Below are 21,039 nucleotides of genomic sequence, written 5' to 3'. Positions count from 1 at the left end.
CAACACTCCAGGACGAACTTCTCTTGGGTCACCGGGCGTGCAATGGAAGTCGGTTGGAAATACCCCCAAGTATGGGGGTACACTCGCGTCGTTCGGGTTAAGACTAACTAGATACACGCCTTATAAACCCTCTCAACCCTTCTATTTACTGATATTCAGTAGCTCCAACACATGATCCGCACTGGTTGAACAACCCACACGCCGAAAGAGCACATACTTGTCGGTGTCAAAACGCGCACAGACGCTGCGGGGAACCTCGCTCAACTTTGCTCGATGGCCGTACCGAAGGCCGCGGCGGCCTTCGGTCTCGTCTCACTCGGTGCCACTATTATTTGCGAGGTGGATTAGCTTCTCGGCGAGCCTTACCTCCATATTTCTCACGGGACACACGTCTCTATAAACACATCCGATCATGCTACCCACTCTTGTGTTTCGTACAATCCGTGCGATCCGTGGTGAGTCTACGTTTCCGTAGTTCTCGTCTGCAACCGTCACATTCAATCATACGCCTGCTATTGATCATTCTCGAATAAGCGAATTCGCAACTTGCTGATGAACCGGGTTTGCTCTCACTACTCTGCCAACGCATGTCGGATCGCGACTGCCTGAATCCCACGTTGAGACGCGGACCGCGTCCGTTCCGTTCCAACCTATTATTGGGTGCCTTCTGACCCTGTCAGATCCCCCAGACATTGTCACTTTTCCTACGCTCTCTTCTTCTACCTCTTCCACAGCCGCACTAAGCACTGAACCTCTTCAACCAAACCGAGACCTTGAACACATCTAAACCAACCATCTGAGTGTGTACATGTCCAATTCAGCGTCCCAGTGGGGTTCTCCTACCGCTTCCAGGCGAGCTCTTCTCATTCATGGCATGACTACGTGCTCGAATTCCTGGGAGGGCATCGCTCAGCTGCTGGTAGCAGAAGGTTAGGTCGAAATACTGTAGTGACAATCTTTCTAACAGATGATCAGGTTTCTTTGTTGTAGCGCCGAACCTCCTTGGGCATGGAGGGAGACGGTGCACCAACTATCGGATATCCGACTTTGCAGAAGACCTCCGACCATATTTCGCCATGGACATGTCCTACGACGTGATCATCGGTCATTCCTTTGGATGCCTAATGACCTTATCACTCTTGCCGTTCTTGCCCAAAACGAAAGAAACCACTGTCATACTCGTCGATCCCCCCGTCGACTGTACAGAAGCGCAGGTCAACGTGTATCAGGATTTGTTTTTGGATTGGACAGTGAATGTTAGAACTGCGGAAGAGCACATGGCTGAGAACCCTGCTTGGTCCCGACGTGACTGCGTGTTAAGAACGCTGGGAGTCGCAATTGTTGATCCCAACACTGTCGAAGTTTTTCGGGTAATATTTCAGGTATTGAAATTGGATGCATTGCTGACAGGTTCTGCGAACAGCGAAACAAATCATGGTCTTTCAGTGGGTTGCTCAAAAACATACCACCTCACGTCAAGATCACTGTATTGGCATCGGATCCGAAGTTCGGCACAGATTTCTTGGAGCACATTCCTCGTGACGTTGAGAGATTGAATGCTAAAGCTTTTACTGGGATCGGTCACTGGATTCAATACGAGTGTCCACATGCTATTATGGATGCAATTCCCCTACCAAGAGCAAAATTGTGAGCCGTACAGAGAAGGGATGGTTTTCTGCAGCGTTGTTTTTGTCTATGACCATCGCATCCAATCATGTACTTGCTATTTATTTTCTTCTAGACTGTTTGAGACTCGGCATGTGGTATGAGCATAACTAGCCGAGTCCAGTGCGGGACTTGTCTAGGCCTGGACGGCTTCCGCTTCTTTTGTTACTGGTCTATCTGATAATTCCAGGATCACTTCTCAAGACCCCTCAGCGCTCAAAGTTGTTCCCCATACCCCTAGGGATATCCTCATTTTGCTTGCTTCAACAAACATGCATACTAGTCCTTGGTTCGAATTTTCGACTTATTGTACGTGAGCAACTATACACTGGCCTGGCCTGAGCTTAGTGATTTCGACTCAATACCACGCGGTCGCCACGATATGCTTATCTTTGCTGACGACTTCAAAAGACACATTCAGGCAGACACGCCGGGATCCCCGGATCTGGTTTATTGTTCGACGCCTGAGCCGCGCTGACTGATTTCCTTTCATCTAGTGTATTATTTCGTGGCACCTCTCAATAGGCGGATAGCATATTTCATTCTAGTCCTCGGTGTCTTATGCCATTCCAATCAGGCTGTGTTGTACACCCTGTAAAGCCTCCGTCATTTCCTACGCGCCGGGCATTTTAGTATCTGCGTTCCCATTTTAGCATCTCAGTGGAGTTCTCCCACTGCTTCCAGACGAGCCCTGCTCATTCATGGTTTGACGACGTCTTCAAATTCATGGGAAGGCCTCGCTCAGCTATTAGCAGCAAAAGGCCGGGTTCTATAATACTATGGTGATGATGCTCTGTTTTCAACAGGAGTTCTTTGTCGTCGCGCCGAATCTCCTTGGGCACGTATGGAGATGGGCCACCGGCGACTACCGCATGTCCACCCTTGCAGTGGGCCTCCAATGGTACTTTGTCAAGGACACGTCCTATGACGTGATCATATGTCACTCTTTTGGAGGCACAGTGGCCTCTTGTCATACTTGCCCGAAACGAAAGAAACTACTGTCTGCATACTCCTATATTTCCCTCGAGCCTACAGACTTCCTGAGAAACAGTTGGAATGACGACACAATTTGCCATACATGAGACCGCGAATGTCAGGACTGCTGAAGAGCATATGGCTGCTTGGTCACGATGTGATTGCATATTAAGCGCGCTGGGAATGCCCATGTGCGATTGGCACTACTATCGAAGGAATCTTCTTGGTAACTTTTTAGCTGTCTGCAGACCGTCAATCTGAACCGCTTCCGTACAGTTCAGCTTAATAAGAAGATACACTGGTGGATATGTCAGTTCCACTGTGGAAAGACTCGTTGGTATCCTTTTTTCCAGCTAGGGACTTCCCCTTCATTATATATGCCGAGAGACTCGGGCGAAGAATGTACGTGATATCAAGGGACATTCATCAATAATCAAGTACATCTTGTTGTTTCAGAATGCTGTAAGCTTCTTGCCAGTTGCAAACTGTTTACTGCAATCTTCGGTACCGGTTTCATAATGACGGCACGCGTTTTCCGGCGTGTTCGGAACGCTATTCGGCCCTTCCCGGGTTCCTCACTGACCACAGACCTCCACACGTCGCCGACTACGACGAGCGCGCGCTGGTGTACCTCACGGCGTGTTCTACTATTGTATGAAAGGACAAAGCCTGTTTCAGTATTTCACACTGTACAGAAACAGTAAACAAGCCTGTTCCTGCCCGCGTAATTCGGCTCCATTAACTAGTCATCCAATCATACGTAAATGCGCCACTAGTACACCGACTGAACAACTGATATTCAGTTATACTCGTTCGATATCGTCAGACATACATGGTTGGTCTGGCAGGCTCTGCCAGCAAATGGAAGGCAAAGAGGCTCTCACAGCCTTGCATATCAACCGAACAGCGCTCTTCCGGCTGTATCCCACTGCATTCGCTTTATAGTCACACCACCCGTTCGTAGTCTTCCACCTTGCTTCGACCGCTGCTGAACCAGCCAACCAACTCCGTCATGTCAATAGGGCCTAGCAGCATGCTGCCACATATTTCAGCCACAGATTCGGGGGCCGTTTATCATGCTCTCCCACCAGTCGCGGTCGATGACGATTGTGACGACGAACTTGAATTGACATTCGATGATTCGGCAACAGACCACTTTGTCGTTGATGAGGTTGTCGATAGTCGAATACGGTGGGTCTACTTTATGCTAGGCTGCGCGATCCTTCTCCCTTGGAATGGTGTGTACCAATACTTATCTCTCCAGTACGCGCTGTGATACTAAACATATTTTTTGTCCAGTATTGATTACCGCCACCTCGTTCTTCTTGTCTCGTTTGGTCGGATCACCATTGCGGGCAACCTTTGCCTCATACATGACCACCACTTCCAGCCTATTCAATGTATTCGCGCTGGCACATGCCACGGCAACTTCGAAACAGGTTGGAACCTAATTTCTTTCTATGGAGTCGATATTGATACACCCTGACCATCATGTTGCCAGTCGTCACCCTCTCGACGAGTTTTCTGGTCTGCCGCATCAGTCACACTCATCATCGTTCTCCTGTTCTTCAGCACCTTTGGATACTACCAACCATCAACCTTCTTTTTCTTTGCAATTCTATGTGCTATTTCTCTGGCGATATGCGTTTCATATCTTTCCACAGCCACCTACGCTGGGGCCTCGCTCTTCGGGGCTCCTTACATGCAATCTATGATATCCGGCCAGGCTGCCATAGCTGTGGTTGTTAGTGTGGTCCAGGTGGTTACGTCCGCCTTGTCCGTGTGGGGTTCGACCCCGAAAGCGATTGCCGCGTTCATATCTAACGATGGTGTTGGAGACGGAACGGCAGAGCAGGATTCTGCCCGTACATTTTTTGGAATATCCGCATTGTTTATGATATGCACATTCATGGCCTACGCCTGGATGGCCCGGTTGCCAGCCTACAAGGCCACTGTCGGGATTTTGGAAGAAAACGTCAAACTTGAAGGAGCCCTAGGCAGTGCCGATGAAACAGGAGGGCTCGTCTTTCGCAATACAGATCAAGAAAACCTTGAGGAAAGAATCCAAATAATACGTGTATTCAAGGCGAACATCATCTATGAATTTGCTCTTGCATATGTCTTTGTGATCACCCTGGTGCGGTAACTTGACTCATCACCTGATCACGAGTTGACTTTTTGCTCCAAGGCCATATTCCCTGTTATTACAATTACCATACAATCGACTAACCCCAATACCCATCCATTACTATTCACTGCCATTCATTTTTTGATGTTCAACCTCGGCGACTTCTTTGGACGATACATCTGTTCTTTCCCAAGAGTAATAACATGGTCCGCTACACGCATACTGGCATTCTCGATCGTCCGTACCCTGTTCATCCCCATCTTCCTTCTGTGCAACACGGTACAGGGCCCTTCACGTGATTTGCCCGTAATCAGCTCCGACTTTGTCTATATGCTCCTTGTCGGCGCTTTAGGCCTCTCAAGCGGATACGTCTCTACGCTCTGCGTGCTGGGTGCATCCTCTCTAGAGCACAATCCACGATTGCGGCAACGTCGCGAAGACGTCCCCATTGCGAGCACCGTGGCTGGTTTCTGTCTCATCGTGGGTCTTGCAATCGGGGGTTTTGGAAGTTTCGGGATAAGAGCTATTATTTGCCACTGCAATCCTTTTATGAATTGAGCACGTATACCCTAAACCCAAACATGCATATACCAGAATTCTATGGTACGACAATCTACAGTAGATCAAACAGCACATATTACGACAGACTACTACTGGGGGCTCCTGGAAGACGAGGGGCTAGATCCTTCACCTGTGAAGTTTGCCTCCGTCGGCGGTGCTCCGAGACTCTCAGGGCAAATATATCGCGATGTAATATATACTTCTCGTGGGTGGGCCTTGGTGTTAGAGAACCCGACGTGGGCAATGATCCCGGCACCTTTGATGACTTCTCCGACTTGCCGTCATCCTCTTTCTTTTCACCATCGGCTGTTTTGTCCTTATCCGCTTTCTCTTTCTCTTTCTTGCGTCTCTGCTTCTCCTCCCACTCCTCCCTGAGCCTTGCGATTTCTTCAACACTGATTCCTATCTTGTTCTCGCTCTCGGGCTCGAGCACGCGAGTAGCGAACCCGTGGTCTGACAGGTGAACCGTGCATGTATACAAGAAATCGGAGGTATCTATCGTGGCGAGCACGGCAGTCGTTGGCTTATAACAGATGTAGCATGCTTTTGCGGTCGCTGTGGTCTAGTTTCTTTATTACGGGTAGACATTAATGAATTCACTGAGACTTACTCGCTTATAGTAAAGATTCGGGAACGACATGGTTGCAGCTACGGTGATGCTGCTGGTGTTTGTGAATCAGCTATGATCAAAAGTCGGTTCGGTTAGAGTTGATTCACAGCATCCAGAGATCGATGCGGGAAAGAAGACAGAGAGGAGGACCTTGGCGCTGAAAGATGATAAGGATCTATCTTGTCATGTGCAAGCTATGAAACGACAGCTGCAGCACCTCGACTCAAGTGGCCCGGGCCTGATAATGATCACATTATTATTTCTCCGGCCCGCATAAAAGAAGAATTGAAATATATTATACAGAGCCACCGTGGGCCACCTTTGAATTTCTCACTCACAGACAATCACGATTCACCATCATGAGCACAGTCGGTAAGCCCATCATCTGCAAGGCTGCTGTTTGCTGGGGTGCTGGCCAGCCCCTCAAGGTCGAGGAGGTTGAGGTTGCGCCTCCGAAAGCTAACGAAGTCCGCATTAAGATCCTGTACACTGGTAAGAGGGGGACCTGCACAGTTATCTTATCTGCTGATGGGGGCGTTCTTGTAGGTATATGTCATACTGATGAGTACACTCGCAGTGGCAAGGATCCTGAGGTATGCTTAGAGTTCAGTCTTGCGGTGACCTGAGTTCATCTGAAGCATCGCAGGGTCTCTTCCCTGTGATTCTTGGTCATGAAGGTGGAGGTGTGGTGAGTCAGAGTACTTGCTACTGTGCCTATTGCTTCATTGCTCTTTGGGGTTCTCCAGGTTGAATCGGTTGGTGAGGGTGTCACAAGTGTGTCAGTTGTAAGTCTCAGCAATAAATATGCTGTATTGCCCTTCCTACTAAACACCCTTTGCTACTAGGGCGACCACGTTATCCCGCTTTACACTGCTGGTGAGCCGGCCCATGACGACCCCTGAATTCCCTGCTCAGTCCAATTCTCCAGAGTGCCGCGAATGTAAATTCTGTAAGAGCGGGAAGACCAACCTGTGTGGAAAAGGTTAGACTCCTATATCCCACCATGGCACGAGTCTCACGATTGTCGTGGTCAGTGAGAACAACACAAGGCCAGGGTCTCATGCCTGATGGCACCCACCGCTTCACGTGCAAGGGCCAACCCATCCACCATTTCGTACGTATCTTACCCCCTTTCGGATCTGACGATATTTATGCGCAAAAATAGATGGGAACTTCAACGTTCTCGCAGTACACTGTGGTGGCGGAGGTTTCTGTCGTCGCTGTGAACAAGTCTGCACCTCTCGAGAAGGTCTGTCTTCTTGGTTGTGGTATCACCACTGCATGGGGCGCAGTTGTGAAGCAGCAAGGCATCAGTATGTGAAGATGTGAGATTTCTGCTGTCACTCATACGGTACACAGAGGGCTCCAACGTCGCTGTCTTCGGATGCGGTGCCATTGGCCTCGGTGTTCTCTCCACCGCGTCGATTGTTGGTGCTTCTCGAGTCATTGCCGTCGATACGAACCCCGGGAAAGAGTCTTGGGCAAGGAAGATGGGTGCCACCGAATTCATCAACCCTATGGCGCTCCCAGAGGGCAAGCGCATCCAGGATCACCTGGTCGAGATTACTGATGGCGGGTTGGACTTCACCTTCGACGCTACTGGCAATGTACACGTCATGCGTGCTGCGTTAGAGTCGTGTCACAAGGGCTGGGGTGTGAGCACCGTCATCGGTGTTGCTGCTGCTGGCCAGGAGATATCGACACGTCCGTAAGTGATCTGGCGTTTTTTACAGGGATCCCGTGTGCTGAAATTCCTATAAAGGTTCCAACTGGTAATGATCCAGTTGAAGTAGATGGTCAGCTGTGACTTATGGGTGGATGTATTCCAGGTTACTGGTCGCACATGGCGAGGTACTGCGTTTGGAGGAGTGAAGGGTCGGACCGAGCTCCCTGGTCTCGTCGAAGGTGACTCGATCTTCAGTGCTTTCAATTCATGCCCTGAACAATGTAATCTACCATCCAGACTACTTGCAAGGCAAGCTCAAGATCGATGAATACGTCACCCACCACCGCAAATTTGCGGAAATCAACGACGGCTTCCACGACATGCACGTACGTATCACCCTCCCTTATAAGCCCAACGGAAGCGTAACCTAACTTCTAGGGTGGTGACTGTATCCGCTGTGTTGTCGATATGACGGAGTAAAAGGATAGGACCAGTTGTATCCACGAATGGTAGTCTTGAAACCTCAAATAACTGTTGAGCACGAAGTGAAAATATTATTAGCAATTGCGAAGCTCAAATATAACTTTTGGAAAAAGTAAATAATTCTGGGTATTGAGGTATAAGTGCAGCAATGACTACTCTTGAGCCACCCACAAGTTAAAAAAGCAAGCACTACACACCACTGATCATCCGTCTTCCCCTGTTCCTCCCAGACAAAGCAGCCCATAGTAATATAAGGGCTGCATTGACCTCCCTCCGTCTTGTAGCCGTCTTCTTCCACGTCAGCCTCAGCAACCTGAGAACTGCCAACGAGAATGATATGTCAAGGAACAGTCTTCGCACGATAGTGAGTACCGGAGACCGATTCTCGCTCCGACCGAAAAACACAAGAAGCTGTTTCAATGATACCATCACCCGTGACAATGGCTTGAGAACGAACGACCACATTCCCATATCATCCAAATCCCATTCGAGTGCTTCAGGACGATTATCCGTCGGACTGCCTCTACCGGATGAGTTTCTCAAGGGAAGCGAAGCGGTGGATCGCTGCGGATGCACCACCTGGGACTCGAGCATATCGAGCCGTTCTGTTATTGCGGCAAGGTGTGTCTGAACGTTTTCGATGGCTTGCTCCAGGGGCAACCGTGAGGGTGTTCGTATAGGTGCTTCAGCGCCATAAAACCGGCCCCCCCGGAGGGAGAGAGCTGACTGAATCTGTGGTGCAAACTCGGGCGACTGGTATGTCCCAGAATAGTGCCCTGGTGGAGGGTATATAGACGAGGATACTATTGGTGTTGGTTGACCAACGAAGGCGGATTGTGTCTGGTATGCGGGCATTGGTTGCATTGGTGGAACGTTTGCGAGCCCAGCAAGTGGCGGCGAGATGGCATGTGAGCCGGTTGCAGGAGTACGATATTTTGAAGACATGGAAGAGAGTGGTCTTGGCTGTTGAACAGGCTCACGCACGGATGGGAGTTCGCGTGCTTCGTCGCCTGATTCACCGTCTTCAGAACTCGAGCCACTGTCCTCCATAACTGCTAATTGTGCAGCTTGCTGAGCCTCTAAAGGGGTAGATGAAAATAATTGACCGGGAATTCGATGAATATCGTTATATGAGGCGCTGGAGCTTGACGACTGGGAGGTCCGAGACCTTGGAAGGGAATCTAGGTGGAATATGTCAATTTATAGTAAAGGGAAATTTCATGCTGGACATACGGCTCATCACCAGATTTGACGGGTCACCACCATAAGACTGGAGTTCGTTCATGAGGTCACGGGCAACAGTCTTGTCCGAGTATTTACTTAAAACCTGTACTGAAATTATTGTCGGGCATCATGGAATTATCCAAGATCGTACCTTCAGTAAAGCATCCACGTAAAGCCATTTAGCTTCATATAGATCGAGATCCTTATGCTTCGCCCATGCGTCCCTCGAGTGCTCGTTAACACGTGATAACGCGAGGCTGAGGAACAACATGGACTGACCACTTTGCCCGGCCTAGCATATCCCACATGCCTGGACGACCGCCTTGGACATTTCCAACAGTCGCTGCGCATCGCAATATAAGTCAAGAGGTGCTCTGAAATATGATGCGAGGGGAATATCCACCTTGCTTGTACAAGCTGATAATGAAAGTCAGTAAGTAAATGTGAACTTGAAGATGCAAAGTTATGTAACGCACCTGTACATTGTCAGTTTCTCCTCATAGCCTGTTTGTATGGGCCCGGTCTTTGGGAGGCCCTGCACTATCTCCACCGCCCGATCGAATTGCGCATCAATAAGTTCACGTGAGTCCATCCCAGAAAATAGTGAGACGGAAAGGAATGAGCTTGTGGACAATGCGGTGCGTCCAACAAGTTAACAGAATGTTAGAGCAAGGATGTGATAGAAAGAAATTATAAGCTGTTCCAAGAGTTCAGCGTCACCGCGATGCGAACCGGCCTTATACTCCCTAGAATGCTTCAGCTTGGTTTTCGGGATTCGCCGAATGCACTCCGACAAAAATGGTAAGTAACATGGCTCACGGAGACATGGGCACATGAACAAAAACACAATTCCTTTTCCGAAGTCTGACTAGGAATACTGGGGACTAGTGTGAACCATTGTCTTTAATACATGTTGCTGCAGTGTCCATCCGAATTCATTTACGAATAATATGGAATTGGCTACGCAAGTGCGGATCCCACAAAACATCGACATCCAGGTTGAGAGAAGACATAAGACCATCCCTGCATTTGTTGATGAGCTGGCTTAGGAATCAGGACATACTCGATGATCCGTAAAATTCATCTATGGTGGTCGGGAATAATGCTGAGCAGTAGGTGTGTAAGACATTTTAATTTAGGCGGTATTCATTATGCAGGGAACTAAACTTGAACCGTCCCAAACGTCAGTGTGAAGGCAAGCCTGCACGGTAATCTTGGAAGGTGTATGAGTGTAAACTCTACAACGACAGATACTCTCACGTACATTTGCATTGGCTAAGACGAACCTGCTGACCATTTGTATTTCAATGAACCATCGATTCTCTCCTCCTGCCTACTAATTTGTTTACCTGCATATGCAGGTAAGTTTGTGTCCGCTTTTCTTGTGAGATAGGAGCTCACCTCTCCAGTACAGCTTCCCCCAAGCCTTTCCGTGGTTCCCCTCGAGCTTGAGCCGTGTCCGCGTTACTTGCCAGTAGCAGTTTCTTATACCTTTCTCCGTCCAACGAATCTGGTGTACGCGCTGGCCAACACCACCTCCAGGGGCTCGAGAAAGCACCTGGTAAAGGTTTGCAGGTGTTGTTCGTAGAGATGGGGGAAGTGTACTTGGTAATAGGCCCTGAATAGCGCGAACTGCTCGTTCCATGTTACTGCTGCAGCAAATGGAAGAGTTTGAGCAAATATTAATGGTAATAATTATTACGTCCGGTTTCCCATAAATCTCCCACGCCGTTCTATCTCTTCACCACATGCTACTGCGTTCAGTCAGGCAAGCAGGGCGCGTATGGTGTCGTTCTCTGAACGTCCCGTTGCAGCTCTCGACGTCTAGAGCAACAGTTGAAACCGACACGTATGGTATACCACTTACGCCTACCTGGTCCGTCCAGGAACTGTTGTCATCTTATCCAGCTCCGTCGATATCACCAGCCACATTCAAACGACTGCATGAACTGTCTGCATTATTACCACCTGAAGAGGGCACACCGGAATATGTAAAGCTAAAGCATGAGCTCGAGGAGTTGATCAAACTTGTGGAGGCCACGAAGCTGATCAAACTGGAGGAAACGGGCAATATAGGCATTCCAGATGGGCGGGTAATATCAGAAGGGTCTGGGATACCCCTCGACAGAGCACCACGCGAGGACGGAGATATGAGAGGCCGGGATCTACTTTCATACGCGAGCCGTAGCACGAATGGGATGTATGTCGTCGAGACAGATCGCTCCAGGTGATTCACTCTCGGAGAGCACACAAATTCTGTGGTCGCACCTCGGTAATAATTTTGCAGCATTGTATTATTGAGTGAGTACGACCTTGAAACGGGCCCACAAAATGCTGACATACCTAGGAATCAGCAGACATTCACGGAGCATTCCCATTCAACATCACAAGCAGTACTTAACCAACTCGTAACGAGCTTCGATCCCGCCACAAAAAAATCAGGCTTCCTTCACTTATCATGATAATAATACAAAGGCTGCAACATGCACAGTTGGTATGATATGTTACAGCGAACCGTGTCCACCCGTAGAGCCGAAACCTCCCGCTCCACGCAATGTTTCATCGAGGCTCTGCCGGATGATCAATCACATAACTAGGAACGCGAGTGAGCAATACGTACTTCCACTTCCATAACCTCAGGCGTATAGATGCGTTCGATGATCAGTTGAGCTACTCGGTCGCCTTCTTCGACTGCGTACCCGATTAGCAACACAATAATAATCAAGTCTACTCTTTTTCAAACCTTGGAAGTCTTCGTCTGAGAGGTTGAAAAGCAGAACAAAGACGACGCCTCTGTAATCCGCGTCGATGACACCAGCACCCGTGTCAATCATGAATTTCGATGCTGAAAGGAATTCTCCTTAGTCAAACACTACATAGCACACAAAACACGACCTACCAAGACCGCTGCGAGGTGCAACCCGCCCATAGGTGCCCGCAGGAACAGCAATAGAAAGCTGGGTGTCAACCAGTGCCTTACCATGCGCTGGAATCACTTTTTTCTCTGCACTGTATTGTGTATCCCGGTCAGATTACTACGTCTGTTTGTCGAATGCGCGTTACCTGTATAAATCATACCCTGCAGCCAAACTCGATCCTCTAGTGGGAATCTTGGCCTTGTCAGAGAGTCTCTTTACCAACAGCTGCGACACGGGAGCAGGCGCGTCTTTATCGGTGCTGTCAGACACGGATACTCTACGTTTCTTGAGCTGTGGTGTGTCAATGCCTCCCATAGTATTTGTTACTGATAATGTTGCAGCTGTGCTTTGTGAAAATGTTTTGCGAATGAAAAGCGCGTGACGAGACGCGTCGGATGTATATTTCTGAGTTCTAAAAGCGTGTCAACTCCGCCCTTATCACCCTCCCGCGCCCTTGGTGAAGAGAACCATAGGTCCAGCCAAAGCTTAAGTAACTCCTCCTATGGACTTATCGCAACTAGAACTCCCCATCACAGCCTATTTTGCGCGAAATAAAAAGGATAAGAAAGAGGCAGAACTAAGCAAGAAGAGGAAACTCTCGGCGGCTGCGGGCGACAGGGAAGGTCCAGCAAAGCGCGCAACGGTTTCTGCTGATGTGCGTACGGGTTCTCAGGGCAGTGCCAAACAGGTAAAGAAAACCAAGAAGCAAATAAACATTCCTACTTCGAGGCCTCCGGTCGCATCGACCTCCAGCCGGAATGAGGGAGCATTATTACTCAGACCATCTCACGATGTAGTGGTCATCGACTCATCACCCGAGCGGCCGGTTGCAGATAGCTCTCGTTCAGTGAGGGGCATCTCAAACACTGCTTCCCATAGAATAAATGCACCAAATTTCCCCAGGATTAAGGGACCTGTACGTCCCGCGATTGCTCCGGAGCAGTCTCTAGCCACTCCTCCCCCAACGAACCAAAGTAAGAAGCGGACGCTGACAGTAGCAAGCACTGCGGTAGTTCAGCCCCTCTCTCCGAGGACCATCCCCACTACCATCATTCCCGCCATTGCTTCTTTACCTACTCCGGACACCAATGTGCGCAAACCCAGCAATATGCACGTACCGTCCGGTTTGCGCACATTCGTTGGTGCGACGTCGCCGTGCAGAACCAAGCATAGGTCCGACCCTCGTATACCATCGAGCCCCTCTCCAGTTTCTGCGCCGCTCATCAAGAAGCTCACTGTTCCAATAGACACCGACAAAGACGCCCAACTAAGGAAATGGGAGAACACGGGTGGTTCCAATGGGAAAAAGCAGGCAATAGATCCCGACGACCCTTTTACCTGCGCGTCACGAGACAACGAGGTGGTCCATGCAACCCCTGCGTCTTCTCCAAATTTACCATTTAAGGACCTGCAGTCTGCGTCTACTATAATTGAGGAACTCGTCCCATCGTCGCAAAGTCAATACTTGCTTGCATTAGATGCGACACCCAGTCGCAAGCGGATAGCGAAACCTGCATCAATCAACTATGAGCCTATCCCGAGCTCACAGTCGCAGGAGGAGGGAACAATGAGCATGACATATTTGTCCGGTAGCTTGCTGAACAAGTTGTCACTGGCAAGGTCAGTAAAACATGTCCTTGTCACAACTCGTTACTTACCAGCAACTTTCAGAATCGAAGTCGATCTCCCGACACCGCGCCCTATTGTGCACGTTGGCCATAATAATCGCAGCGAACGCAAACCGCTGCACCAATTTACCCTTGGGTCAAGTCCTGCTACATCCCCCGTTGTTTCTCCCGCGCAAGGATTCCCTCGTTCGTTCTTGGCGACCAAATCTCCAAGAAATAGATCTTCGTTTGTTGCATCGCCGTCTCGCAGCCCTTTGAAATGCACTCCACGCCATATTTTAGACAAGATCTCTCCCCTCAAGAAGCCCATGGAATGTTCAGGGCCCGTGAAGAATGTTCACCCCGTTGAGGAGGACGACTCTGTCACAGAGCCAGAGTCAGAACCAGAAGTGCTCAAACCTGCTCAAGACGACGACTCCGAAACCGAGCCTGAATCAGAAATACCGATTGTCAGACCCCAAACAGAGATTGCGAAGCGTAAACCGGAAGACCTGGCCCAGCGGTCTCAAACAACTGCACCTAGAACCTCCGCCCCGCATCCAAACCCATCTACCATACTTTCTCCCTACAGAAAGCAGTATGCACCTGATTCGTCATACACTTCCTCGCTGGACGATTTAATGCAGCAGGGCGCTGGAATGAGTATCCCAGTGACACGCAGACCTTTCTTATTACCTTCAAGAACCCCACCGCCGGCGGTGAGAGATTTCCTCGCGATGTTTCAGGACGATGGAAGTTACCCTGACGACTTCCCGGAGTCTCTGCGTTGTTAAAAGTTAAGTCGAGTATTGGTTAGTAGAGCAGACAAGCAGTCGTTGGATTAGCATATACATGGACTTTGGTTGAATCATTTATGCATTGGTGTTATTGTTCGGCATACAAGTTCAGTAGTCAATTCGGTCGAATGATGGACGTAGGTTGAATCGATCATGAATTAGCATGATAATCTGGCATACAAGCTCGGTAGTCTACTAAGTCCACAGGGTCAAGCTAAACGTCAGATTCGATCATAACTACAGAAGACCTTTCCTTCATGACAATTGAAGCCCCGTCCTTGGATGTTGGTATAGTGGACATGTTGGGTTGAAGAGTGACCTCTGAATCGGTGATGACAGGTAAACCAGAGCGTTCCCGTTGAATCGCGTTCGCACTCCTCTGAGCCTTCTCACGTGCAGGACCTTCATCGTCCATGACCTTGTCGCCGAATACCTCGCCAAGGTCTTCTAGAGTATGGTGGGCGGTTTCGGGATAGATAAACCAGACGACGACAAGAGAGATGATACAGAAGCCGACGAGGACGAAGTAGTAGCCTGCATTGATAGCGTTGAAGAGCGGGGGAGTGATGAAGGCAACAATGAAATTGAAAAGCCAGTTAGTGCCCGTGCTGAGCGACATGCCCTTGGCGCGAGCACGGAGAGGGAAGATTTCGGCACCGAGAAGCCAGGGACCGGGGCCCCAGGTGGCACCGAAGAAGAATAGGTATAGACAAACACCTGGAGGGGATGAGCTTTAGCGATGTGTTGCTTGCAAGTGGGATGATGACATACCAAAGAAGATAGCGTCAGCAGCAGAAACTCGGGCAGACCCCAGAGGAAGGCTATCCGCGTAGTATTGGAGACCACCGACAATAGAAAGAGATGCGGCTAGCGCAACACTTCCAAAAAGCAAGAACGCCCGGCGGCCAAATTTGTCGATCAAGAACATCGCAGGGATGGTGCCGGAACAGTAGATCAGAGCACAAGCACCGGAGTAGAGCAGGGAGCGGGAAATTGTAAAGCCAGCACGAGTGAGGTTGGATGGTAAGAAGTACAAGATGGCATTAATCCCGTTGAGCTGAGCAAACATCTGGCAAGTAATGCCGACGATGCATCGACGAGTGTATTGCGTGAAGAGTTGACGCCAGGAAGCTTGACCCATGTGTGCTTCGAACTCGACAGCGGCGACAATCTCAGCGTAGGTAGCCAGAATTTTGGGGTCTGAGACGTTTCCAGCGCCGTGCAAGTCTGCAAGAGTTACCAAAGCCTCCTTCTGGAAGCCATTCTGGGCCAGCCAGCGGGGTGTCTCGGGGAGGAAAAACGTCCAGAAGATGAGAACAAGTGCAATAGCAGCCTGTACGATGTATGGTCCACGCCATGAGATCTCGGAAGGCATGGCGAAGAAGAAGCCATATCCAACCCAAGCGGAAACAGCGTAACCGATATTGAGGCAGATATATTCGATACCGACAAACAGACCACGAGCATGAGCGGGGGCGATTTCGCACTGCAAAATCGGGACAGTCATAGAGAGTATGCCGACACCTAAACCCTGGATACACCGGCCAGCGATAAGGGCACCGAGATTTGGAGCAAAGATCTGAATGAGAGCGGCAATGAAATACATGATACCTCCGATACGGACAGACATCCGCCTGCCAAGAAGATCACAGAGGTAGGCAGCAATGAATGAAGCCAGCAGCGCTGTTAGGTTTAAACAAGAAACGGTTATAGCTAACAACAGGGATGTTTGAGTGACCTGAGGATGGAAAAAAAGTGTGTCAAACCTTGTGTGAAAGGATCCACGCCGGTCTGGCCGGTTTGGATTTGTGTCATAGTAACTTCTTTGCCGAACATCCGGTAGATAAAGGAAGGCTGAACCTGAGCCGATGCGATACTTCCTTGGCCATAGCCAAACATAGCGTCGCCGAGAGATGCAAGGGCGGACGACATATAGAGTAAAGGCCTCCCGACCATCCATTGTGGATAACGAGCAGTATAGGTTTTATGACGAAGGAACATAGTAAATATCGTTGTCGAAATGAAGCAAGAGCGAATAATTGTAGTGGAAAGGCAACCTGCACCTGTGAGATAGAAAGTGAATGAAAGACCAGCTAGCTAATTGAGATTGAGGGGTTTTATATGAGCCAGGCTAATTGGAAACATGATGACGCACTGGACTCGGATGTCTCAGACTGGTCATCGGCATCCGACCCAAATACAAACGGATGTTCTAACATATTGATAGCCAAATGGTCCGATGCCGACGCCAAAGAGCGCTGGAGGCTTGAATTCAAGCCAATACTATGATGGTCGAAGGCTGCGAGGGTAGGGCCGAACAAGATTTTTGAATTGACAGTCACAAGCTATAAATAGTCACATAATTTTTGAGCCTGGACTCTGCGAGTGGACTCAGAGAGTCTGAGTCTGAAGCCGTATGCCAAGTTTCTTGTTTCTATTTGACAAGCACTTCCTCCCAGTCGAAGTCAAGGAAAAAGGACTTAGAAATTCGATGATGAGGTTCTTGAAAACCCAGCCTGCTGCTTCACACCAGCTACGAAGAGAGAGTAACCGACTACGGACTACAAGAACGTGTCACCAATATGGTTTCTATCACTAGCGAAACGCTCGTCAAAAAAATTTCAGACATCCAGGAAGATAGGATGGCGGCCAAGATCTCTATGGGACAGGAGAATTGCGCTAGCGGACCGGAAATCTTGAAAAAGGTTAAGATCGCTCAGGTACTGTCAAAGACTATGATATTCCTGGGCTGCTTTGGTACAACAAGTTCACGAATCCAACGTTCGCCATCTGAAAAGCGTTTGGCGTACCAGGACCCACCACGGGCTGTCGTGTGCTCTACATCCTCGTATTCCGCAAGCTCCACCCCATCATGACACTACATGGCAAAGAACTTTTCAACGTGTGGCTTCAATGTATCCTAGTACGTATTTCATCACATCTACGTAGCTTTTTGTTGACATAGCGTGCAGGCCATGTTACTCTGTGGAAGATAGGGGTCTACTATCGAGATGTTGGCCCTAGAACATGATGTGACACATGGAAGACGGCAAGCTGAAAGGCGTTTTAAATGACCTCGCTGACGAACGGTCTGGGTCCTCGGGGCAATGAACATACGGCCACGGCGTGCAACCCAGAGGGTCAATGAGGCGAAGTCAAGCACCTATGTTCCTGTTATGGTGTCGTTTGTGTGGTATTTCGCCTGAATTTGCTCACGTCACAAGGAGGGTGTCATTCTACCAGCAAAATCGTGCCCTTTCAATGAATGGGCGACTTCACATGTTGTTTGAAGTACTATTTTCTGGGTCATCTTCCAAAGGTCAAGCTCTCGGACATGGACCAAAGCATATCGGATCTCCTCTGGCACTGTTTTGCGGTTCTCGACACAGACAATTTTAATGGCCGGAGTCGTCCTCAGTATGCAACAACCACATGCCGGCGAAACAGAATCAGTATCAGATATCAATGATTTTCTAGGCAACTTCACAAAAACAAAGAGCTGGGCTGAGCTCAGCAACGTCCTTCAGTGATTTTCTTTGCTTGTTCCGCTATAGAAGGATGTCCTTTCTGTGGGTTCAAATTGTTTTCAGACAAATACAGCCTGCCTTGATTCGCTCATTGGGATTTTGATGAATGGTGGATGTTGTCTGGGATAATAGCAACGAATGGATTTGTTGGATCGACAATAGCTATAAATAGGCACTTGATCTTATCGATTTGTTCCGCCTATCTGATAGTATCAGCCTTATTGTGTATCCGAGCACATTTTGAATCACAGTCACAATCTAACCTATCAACCTGATCATGTCCCAACGCCTTGCAAACAAAGTAATGTAGATAGACACCTTGAATCCAGGTATACTGCTGACAGAAATTTCGAATCTAGGTTGCCCTCATCACCGGAGCCGGCTCGTGAGTCTGCTCGAACAGATCGCGTTTTCTGATCTTAGTGGGATTACAGTGGCATCGGTCTTGAGTCGTCCCTGCTCTTCGCTCAGGAAGGCGCCAATGTTTTGTTGGTCGACATCAATCTAGCAGCTGCGCGGAAAGGTGCAACACTTATCCAGCAACGCTTTCCAAACGTCAAAGCGCTGGCTGTTCACGCTGATGTCGGGAAGGAAGATAACATCAAAGGAGCGGTTGATCTCGCTGTTGCAGAATTTGGTAGATTGGATGTGATGGTAAGATTCATATCTTATGATTATCCGCACAGTTATTCAACTAGTTTCGATAAATTCATAGTTCAACAATGCGGGCATCATGCACCCAGCGGACGATCACGCCCTCAACACCGAGGAGAAGATCTGGGATCTGACAATGCAAATCAACGTGAAGGGTGTCTGGTGGGGCTGCAAGTATGCTATTATGGCTATGCGGCAAAATCCTATCGACGAGGAGAAAGGCCTTCGTGTCGGGGGCTCCATCATTAACACTGCAAGTTTCGTCGCACTTATGGGTGCCGCCACTCCACAATTAGCATGTACGTGAATACACTGCATCTTTTTGAAGACGATTCACCGTGTTCTTCAGATACTGCGTCCAAGGTAAGTAAATTAGTCGTTTGCTGAAACACGTTAGTTTGAAAGGACACCAGGGTGCTGTGTTGTCCATGACACGAGAACTCGCGATGGTGCATGCGAGAGAAGGAATTCGCCTGAACTCCCTATGCCCGTAAGCTGAAGTGAGACTTGCATTACTGCGTGCTGACCTTCATGCTGACAGCGGACCGCTGAAGACACGTCAGTGCACAATAACCACACAGAAATCAATGTTTGCTGACGTATCATGTTTTGAAGCTCTTTTGATGGATTTCCTCAACACGTCGGAAAAGAAAGAGCGCCGGCTTGTTCATCTCCCCATGGGTCGGTTCGGTGAGGCCGTGGAACTCGCCAAGGCTGCATTGTTCTGTACGTTTTTGCTTGGGTGTCACTATCTGGTTGATCTGATTTCACCGTCGCATGCGCAGTGGCGAGCGATGATAGCAGTTACATGACTGTACGTTTCTTTCCGATTAGTGCGAGATGCTTGTTTAACGTCGCGTCAATAGGGCACGGATTTCAAGGTCGACGGAGGTCTCACCTCGTGCTATGTTACCCCTATCGGAGAACCAACCCCCCAGCCTCCCGCCAGTCTCATTTGAAGTGTAAACCAACTGCGATAAACATGCAACCTGATAGCGGAAACCGGTTTCATTATTGATTGGCATGAATGGTAGAGATGAAGATACCCCAAGTTAATGTATGATACAAGACGATGATGAACTATGAACAGCTTAGAACTTCCACGGGCCAGGAATTAAAAAATCGATAAGGTCTGGCAAAGCAGGAGATACAGAAGTTCGAGGACGATAGATATGTGACCAGGATCATCCTGTGATCGATCAAATTAACTGGCCTTCTTTTCTGCAAGGCGTCTCTTGTCGCCTTCTGCCTTTCTCATCTTGGCGATCTCAATGCCTATATCGTTTTGCAGCTGCTTGTGCAGGGCGGGACGATATCCGAGCATGAACATCAATTCCAAGTGCACAAAGAACGGAGCGAGTACAAGGGCTAGAAAGGATTGTTAGCAGCCAACATACGGATTAAATACTTGATCGATGGACCTACCACCGACAATGTTGTCCAGAAGGGCTGGAGCACGACCCTCAGCAAGTCCATGTCCAATGAACTGTGCAATCCATGAAATGATTTGAACAACAATCGCGTCTCGAATACCATCAGGGCGGTGCGCGTGAGCTGTTGCGGTCAGTAATGACACCAGCATTTGGGGTGCGTACAACAACTGGGACCGGTGTCAGATGGTGCTACAGATGCAGTCCATAGCGTGAGAGACTGACCGCAGCAAACGGTTCAAGGATAAGGTAGTATACAAGGTAGATGGCGGCGACCACCGCGGGCGTGTTTAAATCGAATAAGAGGTACTCATTGAACGTATAGCGAAACTCTGGCAAAAACGCGGGAGTTTGGATGCGAGTAGCCAACAGCAGTGAACTCCTGGATCGGACCAATGTGGTACATAATCCGTACTCTACGCAGTGAGAAAACGACGCACCACAGAATAGCTGGGACCCCGAAGATATGGATGAGGATATTGACTGGATTGGAATGGTAGGAGCCGTAGAATGCAAGCTATTGAGACGAACTTCATGTAAAAGTGGATGAGATCTACATTTGGTACGCACCTGTTTGCGAACGTCGAACATGGAAAGAGTCATGATGGTGGTGGTTTGTTAACAAGTGCTGATTTGAAACTGATATTGACCCCTGGAACATTGATTAAATAAAACACTCACGAGGGACGAATCATATTCCAACGGAACGAGACACTGCCGGCGGCAGGCACCGAGTCAGATATTTCTTCGGGCTTTTTTCCAATGTAATATTGCTGGCCGACTTGACAGTAAGA

At 49.0% G+C, this 21,039-nt stretch overlaps 13 protein-coding genes across 13 annotated transcripts; 7 read left to right on the top strand and 6 right to left on the bottom strand.

Moving 5' to 3' along the window:
- Positions 1 to 699: 699 nt before the first annotated feature.
- Positions 700 to 1,999, top strand: BJ212DRAFT_1033953 (Alpha/Beta hydrolase protein). Its single transcript, XM_041328891.1, has 3 exons — positions 700 to 929; positions 976 to 1,370; positions 1,424 to 1,999. The coding sequence occupies exons 1-3, from the start codon at positions 809 to 811 to the stop codon at positions 1,649 to 1,651; spliced, it is 744 nt and encodes a 247-aa protein (XP_041195771.1). The 5' UTR covers positions 700 to 808; the 3' UTR covers positions 1,652 to 1,999.
- Positions 2,000 to 2,243: 244 nt separating this feature from the next.
- On the top strand, positions 2,244 to 3,042 carry BJ212DRAFT_1340452 (uncharacterized protein). Its single transcript, XM_041335106.1, has 2 exons — positions 2,244 to 2,866; positions 2,917 to 3,042. Exon 1 carries the CDS (start codon positions 2,445 to 2,447, stop codon positions 2,745 to 2,747), a length of 303 nt encoding a protein of 100 aa, XP_041195770.1. The 5' UTR covers positions 2,244 to 2,444; the 3' UTR covers positions 2,748 to 2,866; positions 2,917 to 3,042.
- A 631-nt stretch (positions 3,043 to 3,673) lies between these two features.
- On the top strand, positions 3,674 to 5,326 carry BJ212DRAFT_1266730 (nucleoside transporter-domain-containing protein; the record flags this gene model as incomplete). The annotated part of the gene is made up of 4 exons (XM_041330600.1): positions 3,674 to 3,878; positions 3,940 to 4,079; positions 4,142 to 4,777; positions 4,829 to 5,326. 4 exons carry the CDS (start codon positions 3,674 to 3,676, stop codon positions 5,324 to 5,326), a joined length of 1,479 nt encoding a protein of 492 aa, XP_041195769.1.
- A 79-nt stretch (positions 5,327 to 5,405) lies between these two features.
- BJ212DRAFT_1478603 (VPS4-associated protein 1) lies at positions 5,406 to 5,969 on the bottom strand (the record flags this gene model as incomplete). The annotated part of the gene is made up of 2 exons (XM_041339734.1): positions 5,406 to 5,891; positions 5,940 to 5,969. 2 exons carry the CDS (start codon positions 5,967 to 5,969, stop codon positions 5,406 to 5,408), a joined length of 516 nt encoding a protein of 171 aa, XP_041195768.1.
- A 281-nt stretch (positions 5,970 to 6,250) lies between these two features.
- On the top strand, positions 6,251 to 8,168 carry BJ212DRAFT_1340440 (formaldehyde dehydrogenase). Its single transcript, XM_041335105.1, has 13 exons — positions 6,251 to 6,431; positions 6,486 to 6,532; positions 6,586 to 6,627; positions 6,686 to 6,724; positions 6,785 to 6,815; positions 6,868 to 6,921; positions 6,974 to 7,053; positions 7,105 to 7,252; positions 7,299 to 7,647; positions 7,702 to 7,711; positions 7,769 to 7,844; positions 7,903 to 7,991; positions 8,044 to 8,168. The coding sequence occupies exons 1-13, from the start codon at positions 6,299 to 6,301 to the stop codon at positions 8,083 to 8,085; spliced, it is 1,140 nt and encodes a 379-aa protein (XP_041195767.1). The 5' UTR covers positions 6,251 to 6,298; the 3' UTR covers positions 8,086 to 8,168.
- A 109-nt stretch (positions 8,169 to 8,277) lies between these two features.
- On the bottom strand, positions 8,278 to 9,904 carry BJ212DRAFT_1297877 (uncharacterized protein; the record flags this gene model as incomplete). The annotated part of the gene is made up of 6 exons (XM_041332634.1): positions 8,278 to 9,269; positions 9,322 to 9,415; positions 9,464 to 9,569; positions 9,592 to 9,655; positions 9,716 to 9,729; positions 9,789 to 9,904. The coding sequence occupies 6 exons, from the start codon at positions 9,902 to 9,904 to the stop codon at positions 8,278 to 8,280; spliced, it is 1,386 nt and encodes a 461-aa protein (XP_041195766.1).
- A 683-nt stretch (positions 9,905 to 10,587) lies between these two features.
- On the bottom strand, positions 10,588 to 10,957 carry BJ212DRAFT_1266438 (uncharacterized protein; the record flags this gene model as incomplete). Its single annotated transcript, XM_041330568.1, has 2 exons — positions 10,588 to 10,661; positions 10,714 to 10,957. The coding sequence occupies 2 exons, from the start codon at positions 10,955 to 10,957 to the stop codon at positions 10,588 to 10,590; spliced, it is 318 nt and encodes a 105-aa protein (XP_041195765.1).
- Positions 10,958 to 10,980: 23 nt separating this feature from the next.
- BJ212DRAFT_1033398 (uncharacterized protein) lies at positions 10,981 to 11,769 on the top strand. The gene is made up of 2 exons (XM_041328890.1): positions 10,981 to 11,613; positions 11,660 to 11,769. Exon 1 carries the CDS (start codon positions 11,061 to 11,063, stop codon positions 11,541 to 11,543), a length of 483 nt encoding a protein of 160 aa, XP_041195764.1. The 5' UTR covers positions 10,981 to 11,060; the 3' UTR covers positions 11,544 to 11,613; positions 11,660 to 11,769.
- A 47-nt stretch (positions 11,770 to 11,816) lies between these two features.
- On the bottom strand, positions 11,817 to 12,545 carry BJ212DRAFT_1478599 (dUTP pyrophosphatase; the record flags this gene model as incomplete). The annotated part of the gene is made up of 5 exons (XM_041339733.1): positions 11,817 to 11,882; positions 11,933 to 12,003; positions 12,056 to 12,157; positions 12,212 to 12,321; positions 12,376 to 12,545. 5 exons carry the CDS (start codon positions 12,543 to 12,545, stop codon positions 11,817 to 11,819), a joined length of 519 nt encoding a protein of 172 aa, XP_041195763.1.
- A 78-nt stretch (positions 12,546 to 12,623) lies between these two features.
- On the top strand, positions 12,624 to 14,794 carry BJ212DRAFT_1340428 (uncharacterized protein). Its single transcript, XM_041335104.1, has 2 exons — positions 12,624 to 13,850; positions 13,902 to 14,794. The coding sequence occupies exons 1-2, from the start codon at positions 12,733 to 12,735 to the stop codon at positions 14,629 to 14,631; spliced, it is 1,848 nt and encodes a 615-aa protein (XP_041195762.1). The 5' UTR covers positions 12,624 to 12,732; the 3' UTR covers positions 14,632 to 14,794.
- Positions 14,795 to 14,848: 54 nt separating this feature from the next.
- On the bottom strand, positions 14,849 to 16,635 carry BJ212DRAFT_1266100 (general substrate transporter; the record flags this gene model as incomplete). The annotated part of the gene is made up of 3 exons (XM_041330540.1): positions 14,849 to 15,351; positions 15,406 to 16,347; positions 16,401 to 16,635. 3 exons carry the CDS (start codon positions 16,633 to 16,635, stop codon positions 14,849 to 14,851), a joined length of 1,680 nt encoding a protein of 559 aa, XP_041195761.1.
- A 1,803-nt stretch (positions 16,636 to 18,438) lies between these two features.
- BJ212DRAFT_1478596 (uncharacterized protein) lies at positions 18,439 to 19,774 on the top strand (the record flags this gene model as incomplete). The annotated part of the gene is made up of 10 exons (XM_041339732.1): positions 18,439 to 18,462; positions 18,521 to 18,546; positions 18,596 to 18,815; positions 18,877 to 19,114; positions 19,165 to 19,178; positions 19,229 to 19,305; positions 19,357 to 19,373; positions 19,431 to 19,541; positions 19,601 to 19,629; positions 19,682 to 19,774. 10 exons carry the CDS (start codon positions 18,439 to 18,441, stop codon positions 19,772 to 19,774), a joined length of 849 nt encoding a protein of 282 aa, XP_041195760.1.
- Positions 19,775 to 19,777: 3 nt separating this feature from the next.
- BJ212DRAFT_1032728 (uncharacterized protein) lies at positions 19,778 to 21,024 on the bottom strand. The gene is made up of 8 exons (XM_041328889.1): positions 20,927 to 21,024; positions 20,816 to 20,873; positions 20,686 to 20,762; positions 20,471 to 20,627; positions 20,241 to 20,415; positions 20,029 to 20,183; positions 19,862 to 19,947; positions 19,778 to 19,804 (listed from the first exon to the last, which is right to left on the bottom strand). The coding sequence occupies exons 2-7, from the start codon at positions 20,846 to 20,848 to the stop codon at positions 19,930 to 19,932; spliced, it is 615 nt and encodes a 204-aa protein (XP_041195759.1). The 5' UTR covers positions 20,849 to 20,873; positions 20,927 to 21,024; the 3' UTR covers positions 19,778 to 19,804; positions 19,862 to 19,929.
- Between the last annotated feature and the right edge of the window lie 15 nt (positions 21,025 to 21,039).

The sequence above is a fragment of the Suillus subaureus genome, assembly GCF_016647635.1.
Source record: "Suillus subaureus strain MN1 chromosome Unknown BJ212scaffold_8, whole genome shotgun sequence".
Classification (NCBI taxonomy): domain Eukaryota; kingdom Fungi; phylum Basidiomycota; class Agaricomycetes; order Boletales; family Suillaceae; genus Suillus; species Suillus subaureus.
Note: the sequence above shows the minus strand (reverse complement) of the source record. Positions and strands in the feature narration are given on the sequence as shown.

Coding starts and splice junctions, on each gene's coding strand:
- BJ212DRAFT_1340452 (XM_041335106.1), top strand. CDS start 2,445: ATGGTGATGATGCTCTGTTTTCAACAGGAGTTCTTTGTCGTCGCGCCG.
- BJ212DRAFT_1033953 (XM_041328891.1), top strand. CDS start 809: ATGTCCAATTCAGCGTCCCAGTGGGGTTCTCCTACCGCTTCCAGGCGA. Junction 930..975: donor TCAGCTGCTGGTAGCAGAAG/GTTAGGTCGAAA, acceptor ACAGATGATCAG/GTTTCTTTGTTGTAGCGCCG. Junction 1,371..1,423: donor ACACTGTCGAAGTTTTTCGG/GTAATATTTCAG, acceptor TTCTGCGAACAG/CGAAACAAATCATGGTCTTT.
- BJ212DRAFT_1340428 (XM_041335104.1), top strand. CDS start 12,733: ATGGACTTATCGCAACTAGAACTCCCCATCACAGCCTATTTTGCGCGA. Junction 13,851..13,901: donor AACAAGTTGTCACTGGCAAG/GTCAGTAAAACA, acceptor AGCAACTTTCAG/AATCGAAGTCGATCTCCCGA.
- BJ212DRAFT_1033398 (XM_041328890.1), top strand. CDS start 11,061: ATGCTACTGCGTTCAGTCAGGCAAGCAGGGCGCGTATGGTGTCGTTCT.
- BJ212DRAFT_1340440 (XM_041335105.1), top strand. CDS start 6,299: ATGAGCACAGTCGGTAAGCCCATCATCTGCAAGGCTGCTGTTTGCTGG. Junction 6,725..6,784: donor GTGTCACAAGTGTGTCAGTT/GTAAGTCTCAGC, acceptor CTTTGCTACTAG/GGCGACCACGTTATCCCGCT. Junction 6,922..6,973: donor GACCAACCTGTGTGGAAAAG/GTTAGACTCCTA, acceptor TGTCGTGGTCAG/TGAGAACAACACAAGGCCAG.
- BJ212DRAFT_1032728 (XM_041328889.1), bottom strand. CDS start 20,848: ATGACTCTTTCCATGTTCGACGTTCGCAAACAG. Junction 20,628..20,685: donor GGGGTCCCAGCTATTCTGTG/GTGCGTCGTTTT, acceptor GGTCCGATCCAG/GAGTTCACTGCTGTTGGCTA. Junction 20,184..20,240: donor TCTGGACAACATTGTCGGTG/GTAGGTCCATCG, acceptor AATCCTTTCTAG/CCCTTGTACTCGCTCCGTTC.